This window comes from Heptranchias perlo, chromosome 10 (assembly GCF_035084215.1).
Source record: "Heptranchias perlo isolate sHepPer1 chromosome 10, sHepPer1.hap1, whole genome shotgun sequence".
NCBI lineage: Eukaryota > Metazoa > Chordata > Chondrichthyes > Hexanchiformes > Hexanchidae > Heptranchias > Heptranchias perlo.
Window position 1 is genome coordinate 85,153,151 of NC_090334.1, and position 22,549 is coordinate 85,175,699.

Sequence of the window (22,549 nt, forward strand, 5' to 3'; positions counted from 1 at the left end):
GTCCCTGGGTACATGGGACTGGGATGTTATAGCTATTACTGAAACATGGCTAAGGGAGGGGCAGGACTGGCAGCTCAATGTTCCAGGGTACAGATGCTATAGGAAAGATAGAGCAGGAGGTAAGAGAGGAGGGGGAGTTGCGTTCTTGATTAGGGAGAACATCACGGCAGTAGTGAGAGGGGATATATCCGAGGGTTCGCCCACTGAGTCCATATGGGTAGAACTGAAAAATAAGAAGGGAGAGATCACTTTGATAGGATTGTACTACAGACCCCCAAATAGTCAACGGGAAATTGAGGAGCAAATATGTAAGGAGATTACAGACAGCTGCAAGAAAAATAGGGTGGTAATAGTAGGGGACTTTAACTTTCCCAACATTGACTGGGACAGCCATAGCATTAGGGGCTTGGATGGAGAGAAATTTGTTGAGTGTATTCAGGAGGAATTTCTCATTCAGTATGTGGATGGCCCGACGAGAGAGGGGGCAAAACTTGACCTCCTCTTGGGAAATAAGGAAGGGCAGGTGACAGAAGTGTTAGTGAGGGATCACTTTGGGACCAGTGATCATAATTCCATTAGTTTTAAGATAGCTATGGAGAAGGATAGGTCTGGCCCAAAAGTTAAAATTCTAAATTGGGGAAAGGCCAATTTTGATGGTATTAGACAGGAACTTTCAGAAGTTGATTGGGAGAGTCTGTTGGCAGGCAAAGGGACGTCTGGTAAGTGGGAGGCTTTCAAAAGTGTGTTAACCAGGGTTCAGTGTAAGCACATTCCTTATAAAGTGAAGGGCAAGGCTGGTAGAAGTAGGGAACCTTGGATGACTCGGGAGATTGAGGCACTAGTCAAAAATAAGAAGGAGGCATATGACATGCATAGGCAGCTGGGATCAAGTGGATCCCTTGAAGAGTATAGAGATTGCCGGAGTAGAGTTAAGAGAGAAATCAGGAGGGCAAAAAGGGGATATGAGATTGCTTTGGCAGATCAGGCAAAGGTGAATCCAAAGAGCTTCTACAAATACATAAAGGGCAAAAGGGTAACAAGGGAGAGAGTAGGGCCTCTTAAGGATCAACAAGGTCATCTATGTGCGGAACCACAAGAGATGGGTGAGATCCTGAATGAATATTTCACATCGGTATTTACGGTTGAGAAAGGCATGGATGTTAGGGAACTTGGGGAAATAAATAGTGATGTCTTGAGGAGTGTACATATTACAGAGAGGGAGGTGCTGGAAGTCTTAACGCGCATCAAGGTAGATAAATCTCCGGGACCTGATGAAATGTATCCCAGGACGTTATGGGAGGTTAGGGAGGAAATTGCGGGTCCCCTAGCAGAGATATTTGAATCATCCACCGCTACAGGTGAGGTGCCTGAAGATTGGAGGGTAGCAAATGTTGTGCCTTTGTTTAAGAAGGGCGGCAGGGAAAAGCCTGGGAACTACAGACCAGTGAGCCTGACATCTGTAGTGGGTAAGTTGTTAGAGGGTATTCTGAGGGACAGAATCTACAGGCATTTGGAGAGGCAGGGACTAATTAGGAACAGTCAGCATGGTTTTGTGAGAGGAAAATCATGTCTCACGAATTTGATTGAGTTTTTTGAAGGGGTAACCAAGAAGATAGATGAGGGCTGTGCAGTAGACGTGGTCTACATGGACTTCAGCAAAGCATTTGACAAGGTACCGCATGGTAGGTTGTTACATAAGGTTAAATCTCATGGGATCCAAGGTGAGGTAGCCAATTGGATACAAAATTGGCTTGACGACAGAAGACAGAGGGTGGTTGTCGAGGGTTGTTTTTCAAACTGGATGCCTGTGTCCAGCGGTGTGCCTCAGGGATCGGTGCTGGGTCCGCTGTTATTTGTTATTTATATTAATGATTTGGATGAGAATTTAGGAGGCATGGTTAGTAAGTTTGCAGATGACACCAAGATTGGTGGCATTGTGGACAGTGAAGAAGGTTATCTAGGATTGCAACGGGATCTTGATAAATTGGGCCAGTGGGCCGATGAATGGCAGATGGAGTTTAATTTAGATAAATGTGAGGTGATGCATTTTGGTAGATCGAATCGGGCCAGGACCTACTCCGTTAATGGTAGGGCGTTGGGGAGAGTTATAGAACAAAGAGATCTAGGAGTACAGATTCATAGCTCCTTGAAAGTGGAGTCACAGGTGGATAGGGTGGTGAAGAAGGCATTCAGCATGCTTGGTTTCATTGGTCAGAACATTGAATGCAGGAGTTGGGATGTCTTGTTGAAGTTGTACAGGGCATTGGTGAGGCCACACTTGGAGTACTGTGTACAGTTCTGGTCACCCTATTATAGAAAGGATATTATTAAACTAGAAAGAGTGCAGAAAAGATTTACTAGGATGCTACCGGGACTTGATGGTTTGACTTACAGGGAGAGGTTAGACAGACTGGGACTTTATTCCCTGGAGAGTAGGAGGTTAAGGGGTGATCTTATAGAAGTCTATAAAATAATGAGGGGCATAGATAAGGTCGATAGTCAAAATCTTTTCCCAAAGGTAGGGGAGTCTATAACGAGGGGGCACAGATTTAAGGTGAGAGGGGAGAGATACAAAAGGATCCAGAGGGGCAATTTTTTCACTCAAAGGGTGGTGAGTGTCTGGAACGAGCTGCCAGAGGCAGTAGTAGAGGCGGGTACAATTTTGTCTTTTAAAAAGCATTTGGACAGTTACATGGGGAAGATGGGTATCGAGGGATATGGGCCAAGTGCAGGCAATTGGGACTAGCTTAGTGGTATAAACTGGGCGACATGGACATGTTGGGCCGAAGGGCCTGTTTCCATGTTGTAACTTCTATGATTCTATGATTCTATGATTCTATTGGCAGACTGTGACTAGTGGGGTACCACAGGGATCGGTGCTTGGGCCCCAGCTATTCACAATCTATATCAATGATTTGGATGAGGGGACCAAATGAAATATTTCCAAGTTTGCTGATGACACAAAACTAGGTGTGAATGTGAGTTGTGAGGGGGATGCAAAGAGACTTCAAGGGGATATAGACAGGCTAAGTGAGTGGGCAAGAACATGGCAGATGGACTACAATGTGGAAAAGTGTGAAGTTATCCATTTTGGTAGGAAAAACAGAAAGGCAGAGTATTATTTAAATGGTGATAGATTGGGAAATGTTGATCTTCAAATGGACCTGGATGTCCTTGTACATGAGTCACTGAAAGCTAACATGCAGGTGCAGCAAGCAATTAGGGAGGGAAATGGTATGTTGGCCTTTATTACAAGAGGATTTGAGTGCAGGAGTAAAGATATCTTACTGCAGTTGTATAGGGCCTTGGTGAGACCACACCTGGAGTATTGTGTACAATTGTGGTCTTCTTACCTAAGAAAGGATATACTTGCCATAGAGGGAGTGCAACGAAGGTTCACCAGACTGATTCCTGGGATGGCGGGATTGTCGTATGAGGAGAGATTGAGTGGATTGGGCCTGTATTCTCTAGAGTTTAGAAGAATGAGAGGTGATTTCATTGAAACATACAAAATTCGAAAGGGTAGATGCAGGGAGGATGTTTCCCCTGGCTGGAGAATCTCGAACCAGGGGTCACAGTCTCAGAATAAGGGGTAGGCCTGAGGCCATTTAGGACTGAGATGAGGAGAAATTTCTTCACTCAGAGGGTGGTGAATCTTTGGAATTCTCCACCCCAGAGGGCTGTGGAGGCTCGGTCATTGAGGACATTCAAAACAGAGATCGATAGATTTCTAGATATTAAAGGCATCAAGGGATATGGGGATGGTGCAGGAAAATGGAGTTGAGGTTGAAGATCAGCCATGATCTTGTTGAATGACGGAACAGGCTTGAGGGGCCGGATTGCCTACTCCTGCTCCGATTTCTCATGTTCTTATGTTCTATAGTTATTCAGTCACCAAGCTGTAGTATTGTTCTCCCGAGTGGACAGTACAGCTCTAATGTTGTGGTCCTGTGCCAGCAATGAACCTGCTGCCAATGCGAGATACATCCACTCGAAGTTAAGTGGCTGCACGTGGGCGGTGAAGTATTCTTTCAACTTTTATAGAGGTTCTAACTTAATTTAAAATATTTGTCAGCCTCTGCCAAGGTTGTCAAAGAGAGGGAGTGGGTGGGTGGGGGATTCAAAGTACCAGGTCAAAACGAAGTGAAAGTGAACGCAGTGCAGAAGCACGAAACAGAACCATTGGTGAGCTGACAGAGTGTGGCAGCACCAGGCCTCCTGTTTGATGGATGTGCTGCTTCGTGAGAAAGCCCTCCAAGGGACCCTCCCCAGAGGACGACAGTGCACAGTGCCTAACCCAGCCCAGGCTCTGCCTTCTGCACAGTGTTATTGAATGTTAATCTAATTAAATGGCGGAGTAGGCCCGAGTGGCTGAATGGCCTACTCCTGTTCATAATTTGGGTTTTTATAAATAAGTGGGTACAGTAGTTTGAAAATTTAAATTCAGTGTAAAAAATCTGGGAATAAAAATCTGGGATCAGTAAAAGTGACGATGAAGCTGTCGGATTGTCATAAAAACCCAACTGGTTCACTAATGTCCTTTTTAGGGAAGGAAACCTGCCGTCCTTACCCGGTCTGGGTCTATATGTGACTCCAGTCCCCACACCAACGTGGTTGACTCTTAACTGCCCTCTGACGTGTCCTAGCAAGTCACTCAGTTGTATCAAACTGCTACAAAGAAAGCAGCTCACCACCACCTTCTCAGGGCAACTAGGGATGGGCAATAAATGCCGGCCTTGCCAGCAATGCCCACATCCCCAGAATGAATTTAAAAACGGGGCATAGAATACAAGAGTAAAGTGGTAATGATGAGTCTGTACAAAACATTGGTTAGGCCGCAGTTGGAGTACTGTGTGCTGTTTGGGTGTCCCATTATAGAAAGGACAGGAAAGCCACAGAGAACGGGCAGCATAGATTCACCAGGGGGATGCTGGGGTGGGGAACTATATTTATGAGGAGAGACTCGAGATACTGGGACTGTTCCCACTGGAGCAAAAAAGGCTGACGGGAGATTTACTACAGATTTTTAAAATGATGAAGGATTTGGTAGAGTGAATGGTTGGGCAGTCAGTGACAAGGGGGCATCGATTTAAAATTGTAATTGAGAGAGTGAGGAGAGAGTTTAAGAGAAATGTCTTTACACAGAGGGTTTTTGGAGCAAGGAATGGTTTGCTACAAGGAGTGGTTGAGGCAGAGACCATTGCATCTTTTAGGGGAAAATTGGATGAATATTTCAGAAGATACAGAGCTATGGGGAGAGAGCGGGGCAGTAGGATTAGTTTGGGGATTGATACAGGGCTATGGGGAGAGAGCGGGACAGTGGGATTAGTTTGGAGATTATACAGGGCTATGGGGAGAGAGTGGGGCAGTGGGATTAGTTTGGAGATTATACAGGGCTATGGGGAGAGAGTGGGGCAGTGGGATTAGTTTGGAGATTATACAGGGCTATGGGGAGAGAGTGGGGCAGTGGGATTAGTTTGGGATTGATACAGGGCTATGGGGAGAGCGGGGCAATGGGATTAGTTTGGAATTGATACGCTATTGGGAGAGAGCAGGGCAGTGGGATTAGTTTGGGATTGATACAGGGCTATGGGGAGAGAGTGGGGCAGTGGGATTAGTTTGGGATTGATACAGGGCTATGGGGAGAGAGTGGGGCAGTGGGATTAGTTTGGGATTGATACAGGGCTATGGGGAGAGAGCGGGGCAATGGGATTAGTTTGGGATTGATACAGGGCTATGGGGATAGTGGGGCAGTGGGATTAGTTTGGGATTGATATAGGGCAATGGGAAGAGAGTGGGGCGGTGGGATTAGTTTGGGATTGATATAGGGCAATGGGGAGAGAGTGGGGCAGTGGGATTAGTTTGGGATTGATATTGGGCTATGGGGAGAGAGCTGGGCAGTAGGATTAGTTTTGGATTGAAACAGGGCTATGGGGAGAGTGTGGTGCAGTGGTATTAAATTTGGAGTGGTACAGTGCTATGGGGAGACAGGTCAGGTACAGCACGGGTTAGATACAGAGTAAATCTCCCTCTACACTGTCCCGATATAAAAACAGATAGCAAGAGTTTCCATAGTTATATAAAAAGAAAAAGGGTGGCTAAGGCAAACGTAGGTCCCTTTGAGGATGAGACCGGGAAATTAATGGTGGGAAACATGGAGATGGCAAAAATGCTGAACAAATATTTTGTTTCAGTATTTACAGTAGAGGACACTAAGAATATCCCAACACTGGACAAACAGGGGGCTCTAGGGGGGGAGGAGCTAAATACGATTAAAATCACTAAGGAATTGGTACTCAGTAAATTAATGGGACTCAAGGCGGATAAATCCCCTGGACCTGATGGCTTACATCCTAGGGTCTTGAGGGAAGTGGCAGTAGGGATTGTGGATGCTTTGGTAATAATTTTCCAAAATTCTCTGGACTTGGCAAAGGTCCCGGCAGATTGGAAAACTGCTGATGTAACACCCTTATTTCAAAAGGGTAATAGGCAGAAGGCTGGAAATTATAGACCAGTTAGCCTAACATCTGTGGTGGGTAAAATTTTGGAGTCTATTATTAAGGAGACAGTAGCGGAACATTTGGATAAACATAATTTAATAGGACAAAGTCAGCATGGCTTTACAAAGGGGAAGTCATGTCTGACAAATTTGCTTGAGTTCTTTGAGGACATAACGTACAGGGTGGATAAAGGGGAACCAGTGGACGTAGTGTATTTAGACTTCCAGAAGGCATTCGACAAGGTGCTACATAAAAGATTATTGCTCAAGATAAAGAATCACCGGATTGGGGGTAATATTCTGGCATGGATGGAGGATTGGTTATCTAACAGGAAGCAGAGAGTTGGGATAAATGGTTCATTCTCGGACTGGCAACCAGTAGCCAGTGGTGTTCCACAGGGGTCGGTGCTGGGTCCCCAACTCTTTACAATCTATATTAACGATTTGGAGGAGGGGACCGAGTGTAACATTTCAAAGTCTGCAGATGATACAAAGATGGGAGGGAAAGTAGAGAGTGAGGAGGACATAAAAAACCTACAAGGGGATATAGACAGGCTGGGTGAGTGGGCGGAGATTTGGCAGATGCAATACAATATTGGAAAATGTGAGGTTATGCACTTTGGCAGGAAAAATCAGAGAGCAAGTTATTATCTTAATGGCGAGAAACTGGAAAGTACTGCAGTACAAAGGGATCTGGGGGTCGTAGTGCAAGAAAATCAAAAAGTTAGTATGCAGGTGCAGCAGGTGATCAAGAAGGCCAACGGAATGTTGGCTTTTATTGCTAGGGGGATAGAATATAAAAAGAGGGAGGTATTGCTGCAGTTATATCAGGTATTGGTGAGACCGCACCTGGAATACTGCATACAGTTTTGGTGTCCATACTTAAGAAAAGACATACTTGCTCTCGAGGCAGTACAAAGAAGGTTCACTCGGTTAATCCCGGGGATGAGGGGGCGGACATATGAGGAGAGGTTGAGTAGATTGGGACTCTACTCATTGGAGTTCAGAAGAATGAGAGGCGATCTTATTGAAACATATAAGATTGTGAAGGGGCTTGATCGGGTGGATGCGGTAAGGATGTTCCCAAGGATGGGTGTAACTAGAACTAGGGGGCATAATCTTAGAATAAGGGGCTGCTCTTTCAAAACTGAGATGAGGAGAAACTTCTTCAAACAGAGGGTAGTAGGTCTGTGGAATTTGCTGTCCTAGGAAGCTGTGGAAGCTACATCATTAAATAAATTTAAAACAGAAATAGACAGTTTCCTAGAAGTAAAGGGAATTAGGGGTTACGGGGAGCGGGCAGGAAATTGGACATGAATTTAGATTTGAGGTTAGGATCAGATCAGCCATGATCTTATTGAATGGCGGAGCAGGCTTGAGGGGCCGATTGGCCTACTCCTGCTCCTATTTCTTATGTTCTTATATTCTTATCAAACGCTTTAAGGGCAGGTACAGCATGGTTAGATACAGTGTAAAGCTCCTTTTACACCTCCCTGTGTTAAAAGAAACAAGGGAGGAAATAGCGGAGGTTCTGACCACCATTTTCCAATCCTCACTGGATACAGGCGTGATGCCGGAGGATTGGAGGACTGCTAACGTTGTACGTTGTTTAAAAAGGGAGCGAGGGATAGACCGAGTAATTCCAGGCCAGTCAGTCCAACCTTGGTGGTGGGCAAATTATTGGAATCAATTCTGAGGGACAGGATAAACCATCACTTAGAAGGCACGGAGTAATCAAGGACAGTCAGTATGGATTTGTTAAGGGAAGGTTGTGTCTTACTGACTTTATTTAATTTTTTGAGGAGCTAACAAGGAGGGTCGATGAGGGTAGTGCGTTTGATGTAGTCTACGTGGATTTTACCAAGGCTTTTGACAAGGTTCCACATGGCAGACTGATCAAAAAAGTGCAAGCCCAAGGGATCGAAGGGAGAGTGGCAAATTGGCTCAGTGGCAGGAAGCAAAGGGTAATGGTCGACAGGTGATTTTGTAACTGGAAGGGCTCATTACTGGATCTCTTGCTTTTTGTGATATATATTAATGATTTGGACTTAAATGTAGGAGGCATGATTAAGAAGTTTGCAGATGATACAAAAATTGGCCAGGTGGTTGATAGTGAGGAGGAAAGCTGTAGACTGCAGGAAGACATCAATGGGTCAGGTGGGCAGAAAAGTGGCAAATGGAATTCAATCTGGAGAAGTTTGAGGTAATGCATTTGGGGAGGGCAAACAAGACAAGGGAATACACAATAAATGGGAGGATACTGAGAGGAGTAGAGAAAGTAAGGGACCTTGGATTGCATATGGAATACTATCCTTTATTAGCCGAGGCATTGAATATAAGATAAGTAGGTTATGCTGGAACTGTATAAAACACTGGTTAGGTCACAGCTTGAGTACTGCGAACAGTTCTGGTCACCACATTACAGGAGGGATGTGATTGCACTAGAGAGGGTACAGAGGAGATTTACGAGAATGTTGCCAGGACTGGAGAATTTTAGCTATGAAGAAAGATTGGATAGGCTGAGGTTGTTCTCTTTGGAACAGAGGAGGCTGAGAGGTGATTTAATTGAGGTGTATAAAATTATGAGGGACTTAGATAGAGTGGATAGGGAGGACTTATTTCCCTTAGTAGAGAGGTCAATAACGAGGGGGCATGGATTTAAAGTGATTGGTAGAAGGATTAGAGGGGAGCTCAGGAGAAACCTTTTCATCCAGAGTGTGGTGGGGGTCTGGAACTCACTGCCTGAAAGGGTGGGAGAGGCAGAAACCCTCAACTCATTTAAGAAGTACCTGGATGTGCACCTGAAGTGCCCTGACCTGCAGGGCTACGGTCCAAATGCAGGAAAGTGGGATTAGGCTGGGTGGCTCGTTTTCGGCCGGCGCGGACACGTTGGGCCAAATGGCCTCCTTCTGTGTTGTAAATTTTCTATGATTCTACACTGCCCTATTGTACACCCCTGGGGCAGGCACAGCACGGGTTAGATACAAAGCAAAGCTCCCTGTACACTGTCCCATCAAACACTCCCAGGGCAGGTACAGCACGGGTTAGATACGGAGTAAAGTTTCATCTACACTGTCCCATCAAACACTCCCAGGGCAGGAGTTTCTAATCACCCTGACACGCCTGCCACAGTCCATCTGCTGTTATAACACTCCTCCATGCCTTTGTCAACTCCAGGCTCAACTATTCCAATGCCTCCCATCTTCTAACCTCCATAAACTTGAGTTCATCCAAAATCCTGCTGCTTGTATCCTAACTCGCACCAAGTCCCGTTCACCCATCACCCCTGTGCTCGCTGACCGACATTGACCGACAGCGGCAATGCTCAATTTTAAAATTTTGCTCCTTGCTTTCAAATCCCTCCATGACCTCGCCCCTCCCTATCCCTGTAACCTCCTCCAACCCTACAACCCGCTGAGATCTCTGCGCTCCTCCAATTCTGGCCTCTTTTTTTTGAATATTTTTTCTTTATATATATTAATGGCTTGGACTTGGGTAAGCAGGGCACAATTTCCAAATTTGCAGATGACACAAAACTTGGAAGTGTAGTGAACAATGAGGAGCATAGTTTTTAAAAATTCGTTCATGGGATGTGGACGTCGCTGGCGAGGCCAGCATTTATTGCCCATCCCTAATTGCCCTTGAGAAGGTGGTGGTGAGCCGCCTTCTTGAACCGCTGCAGTCCGTGTGGTGAATGTTCTCCCACAGTGCTGTTAGGAAGGGAGTTCCAGGATTTTGACCCAGCGACGATGAAGGAACGGCGATATATTTCCAAGTCAGGATGGTGTGTGACTTGGAGGGGAACGTGCAGGTGGTGTTGTTCCCATGTACCTGCTGCTCTTGTCCTTCTAGGTGGTAGAGGTCGTGGGTTTGGGAGGTGCTGTCGAAGAAGCCTTGGCGAGTTGCTGCAGTGCATCCTGTGGATGGTACACACTGCAGCCACTGTGAAGGGAGTGAATGTTTAGGGTGATGGATGGGGTGCCAATCAAGCGGGCTGCTTTGTCCTGGATGGTGTCGAGGTTCTTGAATGTTGTTGGAGCTGCACTCATCCAAGCAAGTGGAGAGTATTCCATCACACTCCTGACTTGTGCCTTCTAGATGGTGGAAAGGCTTTGGGGAGTCAGGAGGTGAATCACTCGCCGCAGAATACCCAGCCTCTGACCTGCTGTTGTAGCCACAGTATTTATATGGCTGGTCCAGTTAAATTTCTGGTCAATGGTGATGCCCAGGATGTTGATGGTAGGGGATTTGGCGATGGTAATGCCGTTGAATGTCAAGGGGAGGTGGTTAGACTCTCTCTTGTTGGAGATGGTCATTGCCTGGCACTTGTCTGGCGCGAATGTTACTTGCCACTTATGAGCCCAAGCCTGGATGTTGTCCAGGTCTTGCTGCATGCGGGCTCGGACTGCTTCATTATCTGAGGGGTTGCGAATGGAACTGAACACTGTGCAATCATCAGCGAACATTCCCATTTCTGACCTTATGATGGAGGGAAGGTCATTGATGAAGCAGCTGAAGATGGTTGGGCCTGGGACACTGCCCTGAGGAACTCCTGCAGCAATGTCCTGGGGCTGAGATGATTGGCCTCCAACAACCACTACAGACTTCAAGAGGATAAAGACAGGCTGGTGGAATGGGCGGACACATGGCAGATGAAATTTAATGCAGAGAATTACGAAGTGATACATTTTGGCAGGAAGAATGAGGAGAAACAATATAAACCATAAGGTACAATTATAAAGAGGGTGCAGGAACAGAGAGATCTGGGGGTATATGTGCATAAATCGTTGAAGATGGCAGGACAGGTTGAAAAGGCAGTTAAAAAAGCACATGGGTTCCTGGGCTGTATTGATCGAAGCGTAGAGTACAAAAGCAAGGAAGCTATGCGAAACCTTTACAAAATACTGGTTCGGCCAAAACTGGAGTATTTTGTCCAATTCTGGGCACCGCATTTTAGGAAGGATTTGAAGGCCTTAGAGAGGGTGCAGAAGAGATTTACTAGAATGATTCCAGGGATGAGGGACTTCAGTTGTGTGGATAGACTGGAGAAGCTGGGGCTGTTCTCCTTAGAGCAGAGAAAGTTAAGAGGAGATTTGATAGAGGTGTTCAAAATCATGAACCGTTTCGATAGGATCAATAAGGAGAAATTGTTTCCAGTGGCAGAAGGGTCGGTAACCAGAGGACACAGATTTAAGGTAATTGGCAAAAGAACCACAGGCGACATGAGGAAACATTTTTTTACGCAGCGAGTTGTTACGATCTGGAATGCGCTGCCTGAAAGGGTGATGGAAGCAGATTGCATAATTACTTTCAAAAGGGAATTGTATAATTACTTGAAGGGAAAAAATTTGCAGGGCCACGGGGAAAGAGCAGGGGAGTGGAACTAATTGGATAGCTCTTTCAAAGAGCCGGCACAGGCATGATGGGCCGAATGGCCTCCTCCTGTGCTGTAACATACTATGATACTATTCTAATTTTGAAATCTATGTATGTTTCTTGCTGTCACAGGCTATCCTCGCAGAGAACCAATTGCAGACCATGGACTCCAGCACCCAATGGTCAGGACCACTTGCAGCAGGGAATCAAACCTCACTGACCATCAACTCGTGTGGCCAATGGCCAGCGAACTGGCAGAAGCTGAAAACCTCCCACAGCAGCACCCCACTCCTCCCAAAACCACCGCTGAGCAATAAGCAGGGGCCAGCCAGAAGGACGGCCACCCAGAGGGTACCCAGGTAGGACCTCAGCACGCACTCTGACCCACTGCCTTCCTCACACTCCTAACAGCTCCTTCAGGTAGCTGCCAGATTATCCGGTTACTGCTCCTTGTAGAGGACGAGTTCCCAATGTCAGGCTATACCCTGTGCTCCCCTGTCTTTTTACAGTTGCCCCTCCAATGGGACTGAGGGAGTTAGCTTTTGGCTAGCACTCGACGTGGTATCAGACAGCTGCATTGCCCCACTCCCTTCTTCGGGTGCCACCATCAAATCCTCCACTTGAATTTGATTTAAAAGGGTTACAAAATCTCAGACGAGCCACCCATTACAGCGACCCGACAGTCAACTCGCTGTGCCCAGCACGACCCTATTTACCCTCTGCTGCTGCCACCTTTAGCCACTCCTGATTTACAAGCCCGTCCCGCACACTTCTCCCCCCATGTTAAATGGTAGTTGCACTGAATCTCCAGTGGATATTTCAATAAGATGGCTGTTTCCTGTGGGAAGTGGGCCGGTAACCAGAGGTCATAGATTTAAAATAATTGGCAAAAGAACTAGAGTGGAAACGAGGAGAAATTTTTTTACACAGAGGGTTGTTAAGATCTGGAAGGGTGGCGGAAGCAGTTTCGATAGGAACTTTCAAAAGGTAGGAACATAGGAACAGGAGTAGGCCATTCAGCCCCTCCTAACCAGGGTTTTGTGTAGCTGCAGCATAACTTCTGCCCCCTTGTACTCTAGTCCTCCAGATATAAAGGCCAGCATTCCATTAGCCTTCTTGATTATTTTCTGCACCTGTTCATGACACTTCAATGATTTATGTACCTGAACCCCTAAGTCCCTTTGGACATCACCTGCTTTTAACTTAATTGGATATGTACTTGAAGAGGACTCATTTGCTGGGTTAGGGGGAAAAAGCTGGGGTTTGGGACTAGTTGGACAGCTCTTTCAAAGAGCCGGCACAGGCATGATGGGCCGAATGGCCTCCCTCTGTGGTGTAAGGTTCTGTGACCCTGCAGCTTACAGCATTGGGCAGCATTAGCTGGCTCATGGCCTGGCCCATGTCGACAATGCCAGCATTAGTGGCCCCATAGAATTCAGGGCCCATATATGTTAAATAGAGAATAGACTGCACAGTACAGCTCGAAACAGGTACTTGAAGGTAAATCAGTGTCAGAGCAGTGGGAGGCGTACAAGGGGTTCAGAGTAAACATGTTCCCACAAAGGAAAAGGGTGGGACTGCCAAATCTAGAGCCCCCTAGATGTCAAGGAGCACACAGGGTAAGATAAGGCGAAAAGGGGAAGCTTATGTCAGACACAAGAACTCAAGGATGTTCCCAAGGATGGGTGAAACTAGAACTAGGGGGCATAATCTTAGAATAAGGGGCTGCTCTTTCACTCAGAGGGTAGAAGGTCTGTGGAATTTGCTGCCCCAGGAAGCTGTGGAAGCTACATCATTGAATAAATTTAAAACAGAAATAGACAGTTTCCTAGAAGTAAAGGGAATTAGGGGTTACGGGGAGCGGGCAGGAAATTGGACATGAATTTAGATTTGAGGTTAGGATCAGATCAGCCATGATCTTATTGAATGGCGGAGCAGGCTCGAGGGGCCGATTGGCCTACTCCTGCTCCTATTTCTTATGTTCTTATGTTCTAATACTGCAGAAAGCCTAGAGGAGTACAGAAAGTGCAGGGGTGAAATTAAAAAGGAAATTAGGAAAGCAAAGAGAGGGCATGAAAAAATATTGGCAAGTCAAATCAAGGAAAACCCAAAAATGTTTTATAAATACATAAAGAGCAAGAGGATAACTAAGGAAAGAGTAGGGCCGATTAGAGACCAAAAAGGTAACCTATGTGTGGAGGCGGAAGATGTGGGAATGGTTCTTAATGAATACTTTGCATCTGTCTTCACAAAAGAGGGGGACGATGCAGAGATTGTAGTCAAGGAGGAGGAGTGTGAAATACTGGATGGGATAAACAGAGTGAGAGAGGAAATATTAAGGGGATTAGCGTCTTTGAAAGTGGATAAATCGCCAGGCCCGGATGAAATGTATCGCAGGCTGTTAAAAGAAACAAGGGAGGAAATAGCGGAGGCTCTGACCATCATTTTCCAATCCTCCCTGGATACAGGCATCATGCCGGAGGATTGGAGGACTGCTAACATTGTACCGTTGTTTAAATAGGGAGCGAGGGATGGACCGAGTAATTCCAGGCCAGTCAGTCTAACCTCGGTGGTGGGCAAATTATTGGAAACAATTCTGAGGGACAGGATAAACCGTCATTTAGAAAGGCACGGACTAATCAAGGACAGTCAGCATGGATTTGTTAAGGGAAGGTCGTATCTGACTAACTTGATTTAATTTTTGAGGAGGTAACAAGGAGGGTCGATGAGGGTACCACATTTGATGTAGTGTACAAGGATTTTAGCAAGGCTTTTGACAAGATCCCACATGGCAGACTGGTCAAGAAAGTACAAGCCCATGGGATCCAAGGGAAAATGACAAGTTGGATCCAAAATTGGCTCAGTGGCAGGAAGCAAAGGGTAATGGTCGAAGGGTGTTTTTGTGACTGAAAGGCTGTTTCCAGTGGGGTTCCGCAGGGCTCAGTACTAGGTCCCTTACCTTTTGTGGAATATGTTAGTGATTTGGACTTGAATGTAGGGGGCTTGATCAAGAAGTTTGCAGATGATGCAAAAATTAGCCATGTGGTTGATAGTGAGGAGGAAAGCTGTAGACTGCAGGAAGATATCAATGGACTGGTCAGGTGGGCAGAAAAGTGGCAAATGGAGTTCAATCTAGAGAAGTGTGAGGTAATGCATTTGGGGAGGGCAAAAAAGGCAAGGGAATACACAATAAATGGGAGGATACTGAGAGGTGTAGAAGAAATGAGGTACCTTGGCGTGCATGTCCACAGGTCCCTGAAGGTAGCAGGACAGGTAGATAAGGTGGTTAAGAAGCCATACGGGATACTTTCTTTTATTAGCCGAGGCATCGAATATAAGAGCAGGGAGGTTATGCTGGAACTGTATAAAACAATAGTTAGACCACAGCTTGAGACTGCGCACAGTTCTGGTCACCACATTACAGGAAGGATGTGATTGCACTAGAGAGGGTACAGAGGAGATTTACAAGGATGTTGACAGGACTGGAGAATTTTAGCTATGTGGGTTGATTGGATAGGCTGGGGTTGTTTTCACTGGAACAGAGGAGGCTGAGGGGAGATTTAATTGAGGTGTCTAAAATTATGACGGGACCAGATAGAGTGGATAGGAAGGACCTATTTCCCTTAGCGGAGGGATCAATAACCAGGGGGCATAGATTTAAATTGATTGATGGAAGGATTAGAGGGGAGCTGAAGAGAATTTTTTTCACCCAGAGGGTGTTGGGGGTCTGGAACTCTCTGCCTGAGAGGGTGGTAGAGGCAGAAACCCTCAACTCATTTAAAAAGTACCTGGATGTGCACCTGAAGTTTTGGATACTGTTGGCGGAGATGGCTCACCAGGGGAAGGTGGCAGTGGCCAGGTTCATGGCACCGTGGCTGGCTCTGCTGCACAGGAGGGCAGGAAAAAGAGTGGCAGAGCTATAGTGATAGGGGACTCGATTGTAAGGGGAATAGACAGGCGTTTCTGCGGACGCAACCGAGACTCCAGGATGGTATGTTGCCTCCCTGGTGCAAGGGTCAAGGATGTCTCGGAGCGGCTGCAGGACATTCTGGAGGGGGAGGGTGAACAGCCAGTTGTCGTGGTGCATATAGGCACCAACGATATAGGTAAAAAACAGGATGAGGTCCTACAAGCTGAATTTAGGGAGTTAGGAGTTAAACTAAAGAGTAGGACCTCAAAGGTAGTAATCTCAGGATTGCTACCAGTGCCACGGGCTAGTCAGAGTAGGAATGACAGGATAGCTAAGATGAATACGTGGCTTGAGAGATGGTGCAAGAGGGAGGGATTCAAATTCCTGGGCCATTGGAACCGGTTCTGGGGGAGGTGGGACCAGTACAAATTGGACGGTCTGCATCTGGGCAGGACTGGAACCAATGTCCTAGGGGGAGTGTTTGCCAGTGCTGTTGGGGAGGGTTTAAACTAATGTGGCAGGGGGATGGGAACCGATGCAGGAAGTCAGTGGGAAATAAAGTGGTGACAGAAACAAAAGGCAGTAAGGGAGAGTGTACAGAACATGACCGGACAGATGGTCTGAGAAAGCAGGGCAAAGACCAAGGGAAGTCTAGATTAAACTGCATTTATTTCAATGCAAGAAGTCTGATGGGCAAGGCAGATGAACTCAGGGCATGGATGGGTACATGGGACTGGGATGTTATAGCTATTACTGAAACATGGCTAAGGGAGGGGCAGGACTGGCAGCTCAATGTTCCAGGGTACAGATGCTATAGGAAAGATAGAGCAGGAGGTAAGAGAGGAGGGGGAGTTGCGTTCTTGATTAGGGAGAACATCACGGCAGTAGTGAGAGGGGATATATCCGAGGGTTCGCCCACTGAGTCCATATGGGTAGAACTGAAAAATAAGAAGGGAGAGATCACTTTGATAGGATTGTACTACAGACCCCCAAATAGTCAACGGGAAATTGAGGAGCAAATATGTAAGGAGATTACAGACAGCTGCAAGAAAAATAGGGTGGTAATAGTAGGGGACTTTAACTTTCCCAACATTGACTGGGACAGCCATAGCATTAGGGGCTTGGATGGAGAGAAATTTGTTGAGTGTATTCAGGAGGAATTTCTCATTCAGTATGTGGATGGCCCGACTAGAGAGGGGGCAAAACTTGACCTCCTCTTGGGAAATAAGGAAGGGCAGGTGACAGAAGTGTTAGTGAGGGATCACTTTGGGACCAGTGATCATAATTCCATTAGTTTTAAGATAGCTATGGAGAAGGATAGGTCTGGCCCAAAAGTTAAAATTCTAAATTGGGGAAAGGCCAATTTTGATGGTATTAGACAGGAACTTTCAGAAGTTGATTGGGAGAGTCTGTTGGCAGGCAAAGGGACGTCTGGTAAGTGGGAGGCTTTCAAAAGTGTGTTAACCAGGGTTCAGTGTAAGCACATTCCTTATAAAGTGAAGGGCAAGGCTGGTAGAAGTAGGGAACCTTGGATGACTCGGGAGATTGAGGCACTAGTCAAAAATAAGAAGGAGGCATATGACATGCATAGGCAGCTGGGATCAAGTGGATCCCTTGAAGAGTATAGAGATTGCCGGAGTAGAGTTAAGAGAGAAATCAGGAGGGCAAAAAGGGGATATGAGATTGCTTTGGCAGATCAGGCAAAGGTGAATCCAAAGAGCTTCTACAAATACATAAAGGGCAAAAGGGTAACTAGGGAGAGAGTAGGGCCTCTTAAGGATCAACAAGGTCATCTATGTGCGGAACCACAAGAGATGGGTGAGATCCTGAATGAATATTTCACATCGGTATTTACGGTTGAGAAAGGCATGGATGTTAGGGAACTTGGGGAAATAAATAGTGATGTCTTGAGGAGTGTACATATTACAGAGAGGGAGGTGCTGGAAGTCTTAACGCGCATCAAGGTAGATAAATCTCCGGGACCTGATGAAATGTATCCCAGGACGTTATGGGAGGTTAGGGAGGAAATTGCGGGTCCCCTAGCAGAGATATTTGAATCATCCACCGCTACAGGTGAGGTGCCTGAAGATTGGAGGGTAGCAAATGTTGTGCCTTTGTTTAAGAAGGGCGGCAGGGAAAAGCCTGGGAACTACAGACCAGTGAGCCTGACATCTGTAGTGGGTAAGTTGTTAGAGGGTATTCTGAGGGACAGAATCTACAGGCATTTGGAGAGGCAGGGACTAATTAGGAACAGTCAGCATGGTTTTGTGAGAGGAAAATCATGTCTCACGAATTTGATTGAGTTTTTTGAAGGGGTAACCAAGAAGATAGATGAGGGCTGTGCAGTAGACGTGGTCTACATGGACTTCAGCAAAGCATTTGACAAGGTACCGCATGGTAGGTTGTTACATAAGGTTAAATCTCATGGGATCCAAGGTGAGGTAGCCAATTGGATACAAAATTGGCTTGACGACAGAAGACAGAGGGTGGTTGTCGAGGGTTGTTTTTCAAACTGGATGCCTGCGTCCAGCGGTGTGCCTCAGGGATCGGTGCTGGGTCCGCTGTTATTTGTTATTTATATTAATGATTTGGATGAGAATTTAGGAGGCATGGTTAGTAAGTTTGCAGATGACACCAAGATTGGTGGCATTGTGGACAGTGAAGAAGGTTATCTAGGATTGCAACGGGATCTTGATAAATTGGGCCAGTGGGCCGATGAATGGCAGATGGAGTTTAATTTAGATAAATGTGAGGTGATGCATTTTGGTAGATCGAATCGGGCCAGGACCTACTCCGTTAATGGTAGGGCGTTGGGGAGAGTTATAGAACAAAGAGATCTAGGAGTACAGATTCATAGCTCCTTGAAAGTGGAGTCACAGGTGGATAGGGTGGTGAAGAAGGCATTCAGCATGCTTGGTTTCATTCGTCAGAACATTGAATGCAGGAGTTGGGATGTCTTGTTGAAGTTGTACAGGGCATTGGTGAGGCCACACTTGGAGTACTGTGTACAGTTCTGGTCACACTATTATAGAAAGGATATTATTAAACTAGAAAGAGTGCAGAAAAGATTTACTAGGATGCTACCGGGACTTGATGGTTTGACTTACAGGGAGAGGTTAGACAGACTGGGACTTTATTCCCTGGAGAGTAGGAGGTTAAGGGGTGATCTTATAGAAGTCTATAAGATAATGAGGGGCATAGATAAGGTCGATAGTCAAAATCTTTTCCCAAAGGTAGGGGAGTCTATAACGAGGGGGCACAGATTTAAGGTGAGAGGGGAGAGATACAAAAGGATCCAGAGGGGCAATTTTTTCACTCAAAGGGTGGTGAGTGTCTGGAACGAGCTGCCAGAGGCAGTAGTAGAGGCGGGTACAATTTTGTCTTTTAAAAAGCATTTGGACAGTTACATGGGTAAGATGGGTATCGAGGGATATGGGCCAAGTGCAGGCAATTGGGACTAGCTTAGTGGTATAAACTGGGCGACATGGACATGTTGGGCCGAAGGGCCTGTTTCCATGTTGTAACTTCTATGATTCTATGATTCTATGAAGTGCCCTGACCTACAGGGCTACGGACCAAGTGCTGGAAAGTGGGATTAGGCCGGGTGGCTCATTTTCGGTCAGTGAGGACACAATGGGCCGAATCGCCTCCTTCTGTGCCGTAAATTTTCTGTGATTCTTAATGTGATATCCTGTACACACAGTAGGTGTCAGCCTTGGCTCAGTGGTAGCACCCTCACCTCTGAGTCACAAGGTTGTGTGTTACATAGAGAATGGCATACACACAGTACACATTATTTGGAGAACAGTATACGTGCAGCGTGTTTTATAGAGAATAGTACACCCAGTATATGTTATATAGAGCATAGTATGCACGCAGTGTGCTATATAATGAATAGTACACCCAGTATATGTTATATAGAGCATAGTATGCACGCAGTGTGCTATATAATGAATAGTACACCCAGTATATGTTATATAGAGCATAGTTTGCACGCAGTGTGCTATATAATGAATAGTACACCCAGTATATGTTATATAGAGCATAGTATGCACGCAGTGTGCTATATAATGAATAGTACACCCAGTATATGTTAGGGAATAGTACACACGGTATATGTTAGGGAATAGTACATGCAATATCACAGTAGGTACTGCACAGGAGGAGGCCATTCGGCCCATCGTACCTGTGATGGCTCTTTAAAGGAGCTATCCAATTAGTCCCACTCCCCTGCTCTTTCCCCGTAGCCCTGCAAATTTTGTTCCCCTTCAAGTATTTATCCAATTCCCTTTTGAAAGTTACTATTGAATCTGCTTCCACCGCCCTTTCAGGCAGCGCATTCCAGATCATAACAACTATATGTTATAGAGAATTGTATACATATAATGTATAATATAGAAAATAATACACAAAGTATATATTAAAGAGAACAGACTCGCGAATCTATTCAGTGTCACAGCTGAGCCCGACCAGTGCACATTGACACTTCCCAGTAAAGGGCACTGGGTATTGATCAGGAATGGGAACCCTGACCGATTCCCAAATGCGAGAGTGCTCAGGACAATTCTTCGACCCCCCCCCACCACTGCTGCCCTGATTGTGACCAACTAACTGGCCACAGACCGTACCTCGAACCCAGGGCCTTCCCATCCTGTAACACAACAGGTTGTGCACTCACCCACGGAGCCATCGCAGGAGCAGAAAAACATTAAAAACCTTTGCAGGAGCAGGTTCTGACAGCCCTTCAGTTCTTTGGCAGCTCGCACCTCTCTCTTGTTCCTGTGACTTGCCAAGCAGCCTCTCCCTCTCATCAGTGAGTCTGATGAAATGCCTGACACCAGACGCTATACTTATGCTGGGCTCGTTAAGAACTGCCTGGTGGGGTGGGTGGGGGGGCTCAGTGTGTGTATGTCTGACAGAGGCTGCAGGTCTACCCACACACGATGGACTCCGATTCGATCTCAGATTTACTGGGCAGGTAGAGTTGTGATCCTCCTCTCCTGTCCCTTAAGGGAGGGAGGCTGAGCAGAGCCACACTCTGATCAGGGCTAACTTAACCCTTCAGCTGCCATACAGGTCAGCCCGTACAAGGCGGCTGATGACAGCTCAAATCAGCACTGAATATCGGCCTGTGAGGTGTAGGGGCCGATAATTAGTGGGTACAATAATGCTGTGGTTATGTTACTGGACTAACAATCCAGCGAAGGTGAGTTCAAATCTCACCGTGGCAGTTTGAGAATTTAAAAGGCGGTGCGGTCCCCACCACTTACACCGTCCTCACCGATCAGCTGACGATCTCAGGGAAATGGCGCCATCACCAGAGGCACCAATTGCAAAGGCACTGCTTAAACCGCATTAATCCAACTATTTCGGGCAGTTCAAGCAGCTGTTTGTACCTCTTTAAAGTGCGATTTCTTTACAGTCCCAGTTACTCCTAATTTCCCGTCACAAGCTCCAGGCTCCGTTTCACAATCAGGTTTGAATTCGGTTCTTCCCACATTACAAACTTTTCTTTTGCCTGAATCGGGTTTTGATGACAAACCTCGAGAACATATCTGAACAGGGTCATTAAGTTGTGAAAGTCTCAACCTTCCAGGCTAGAAGTGTAGTCATTGGTGTGAGTATAATTCCCCTCATAGCGCAACACTGCCTCGAAAGAGTCCTGTTTTTTATTGTTAGAAACTTAAGATTTTCATTGTAACTGGTCTGTGTGATTGTGTGAAAGTAATTGATTGTTTCCTGCTGGGCGATAAGAGGGGAACTGTGAATAATTCTTGAAATAGAATCCAGCAAGACAGAGGCTCTTCTGGTATTGAAAAGCCAGTTATAGTGCAGTCTCCGCCAATTTCACTGACTGTTCCATATCCTCCCCAAACGTGCAATTTGTAACTACTGTTACGAATTTCTTGTCCCGCTCGGCCTTGTCCGCCCCCTCCAGGATCTCGGCCCTCAGCTTACACCGCCTACTGCCTTTAGCAGGCAGATCGCAACCACACCAACGGCCCGCTATAAACAGTGGGGACGGTATCAGTAAAAGTGACCATGAAGCTGTCGGACTGTCGTAAAAACCCAAACTGGGGAGCACAGAGCCATTTACCCAGAGAGCAAGCCGGGAGATCGGAGAGGTAAATAGGTTAACAGTGACAGACCAGGCGTAATGGAAATATGTAACAGGACAGGCATGCTATACGCCAGACTTATATATATTAATAGATAGACGTTTATCATTTCACTGGCATTTCAAACGGAGGACTTTACAATGTTGCTACACACAGCAGGCATGCTTACACGGAATCATAGAATGATACAGCACAGAAGGAGGCCATTCGGCCCATCGTGCCTGTGCCGGCTCTTTCAAAGAGCTGTCCAATTAGTCCCACTCCCCTGCCCTTTCCCCATAACCCTGCAAATTTTTCCCCTTCAAGTATTTATCAAATTCTCTTTTGAAAGTTATTATTGAATCTGCTTCCACCGCCCTTTCAGGCAGCGCATTCCAGATCGTAACAACTCACTGTGTAAAAAAATTCTCCTCATCTCCCCTCTGGTTTTTTTGCCAAATTCCTTAAATCTGTGTCCTCTGGTTACCGACCCTCCTGCCAGTGCAAACAGTTTCTCCTTATTTACTCTATCTAAACCCCTCATGATTTTGAACACCTCGATCAAATCTCCCCTTAACCTTCTCTGCTCTAAGGAGAACAATTCCAACTTCTCCAGTCTCTCCACTTGAAGGGAAGAAATTTACAGGGCCAAGGGGAAAGAACAGG

General features: G+C 46.2%; 1 protein-coding gene across 2 annotated transcripts in view; it reads left to right on the top strand.

The window, feature by feature from the left end:
- The window catches only part of ttll5 (tubulin tyrosine ligase-like family, member 5), a 431,390-nt gene that overhangs the window by 385,353 nt on the left and 23,488 nt on the right, over positions 1-22,549 (top strand). For both annotated transcript variants that reach the window (XM_067992117.1, XM_067992118.1), the window contains one exon: positions 12,008-12,234. In XM_067992117.1, the coding sequence (XP_067848218.1) occupies positions 12,008-12,234 (227 nt within the window). The remainder of the gene's footprint in view (positions 1-12,007; positions 12,235-22,549) is intronic.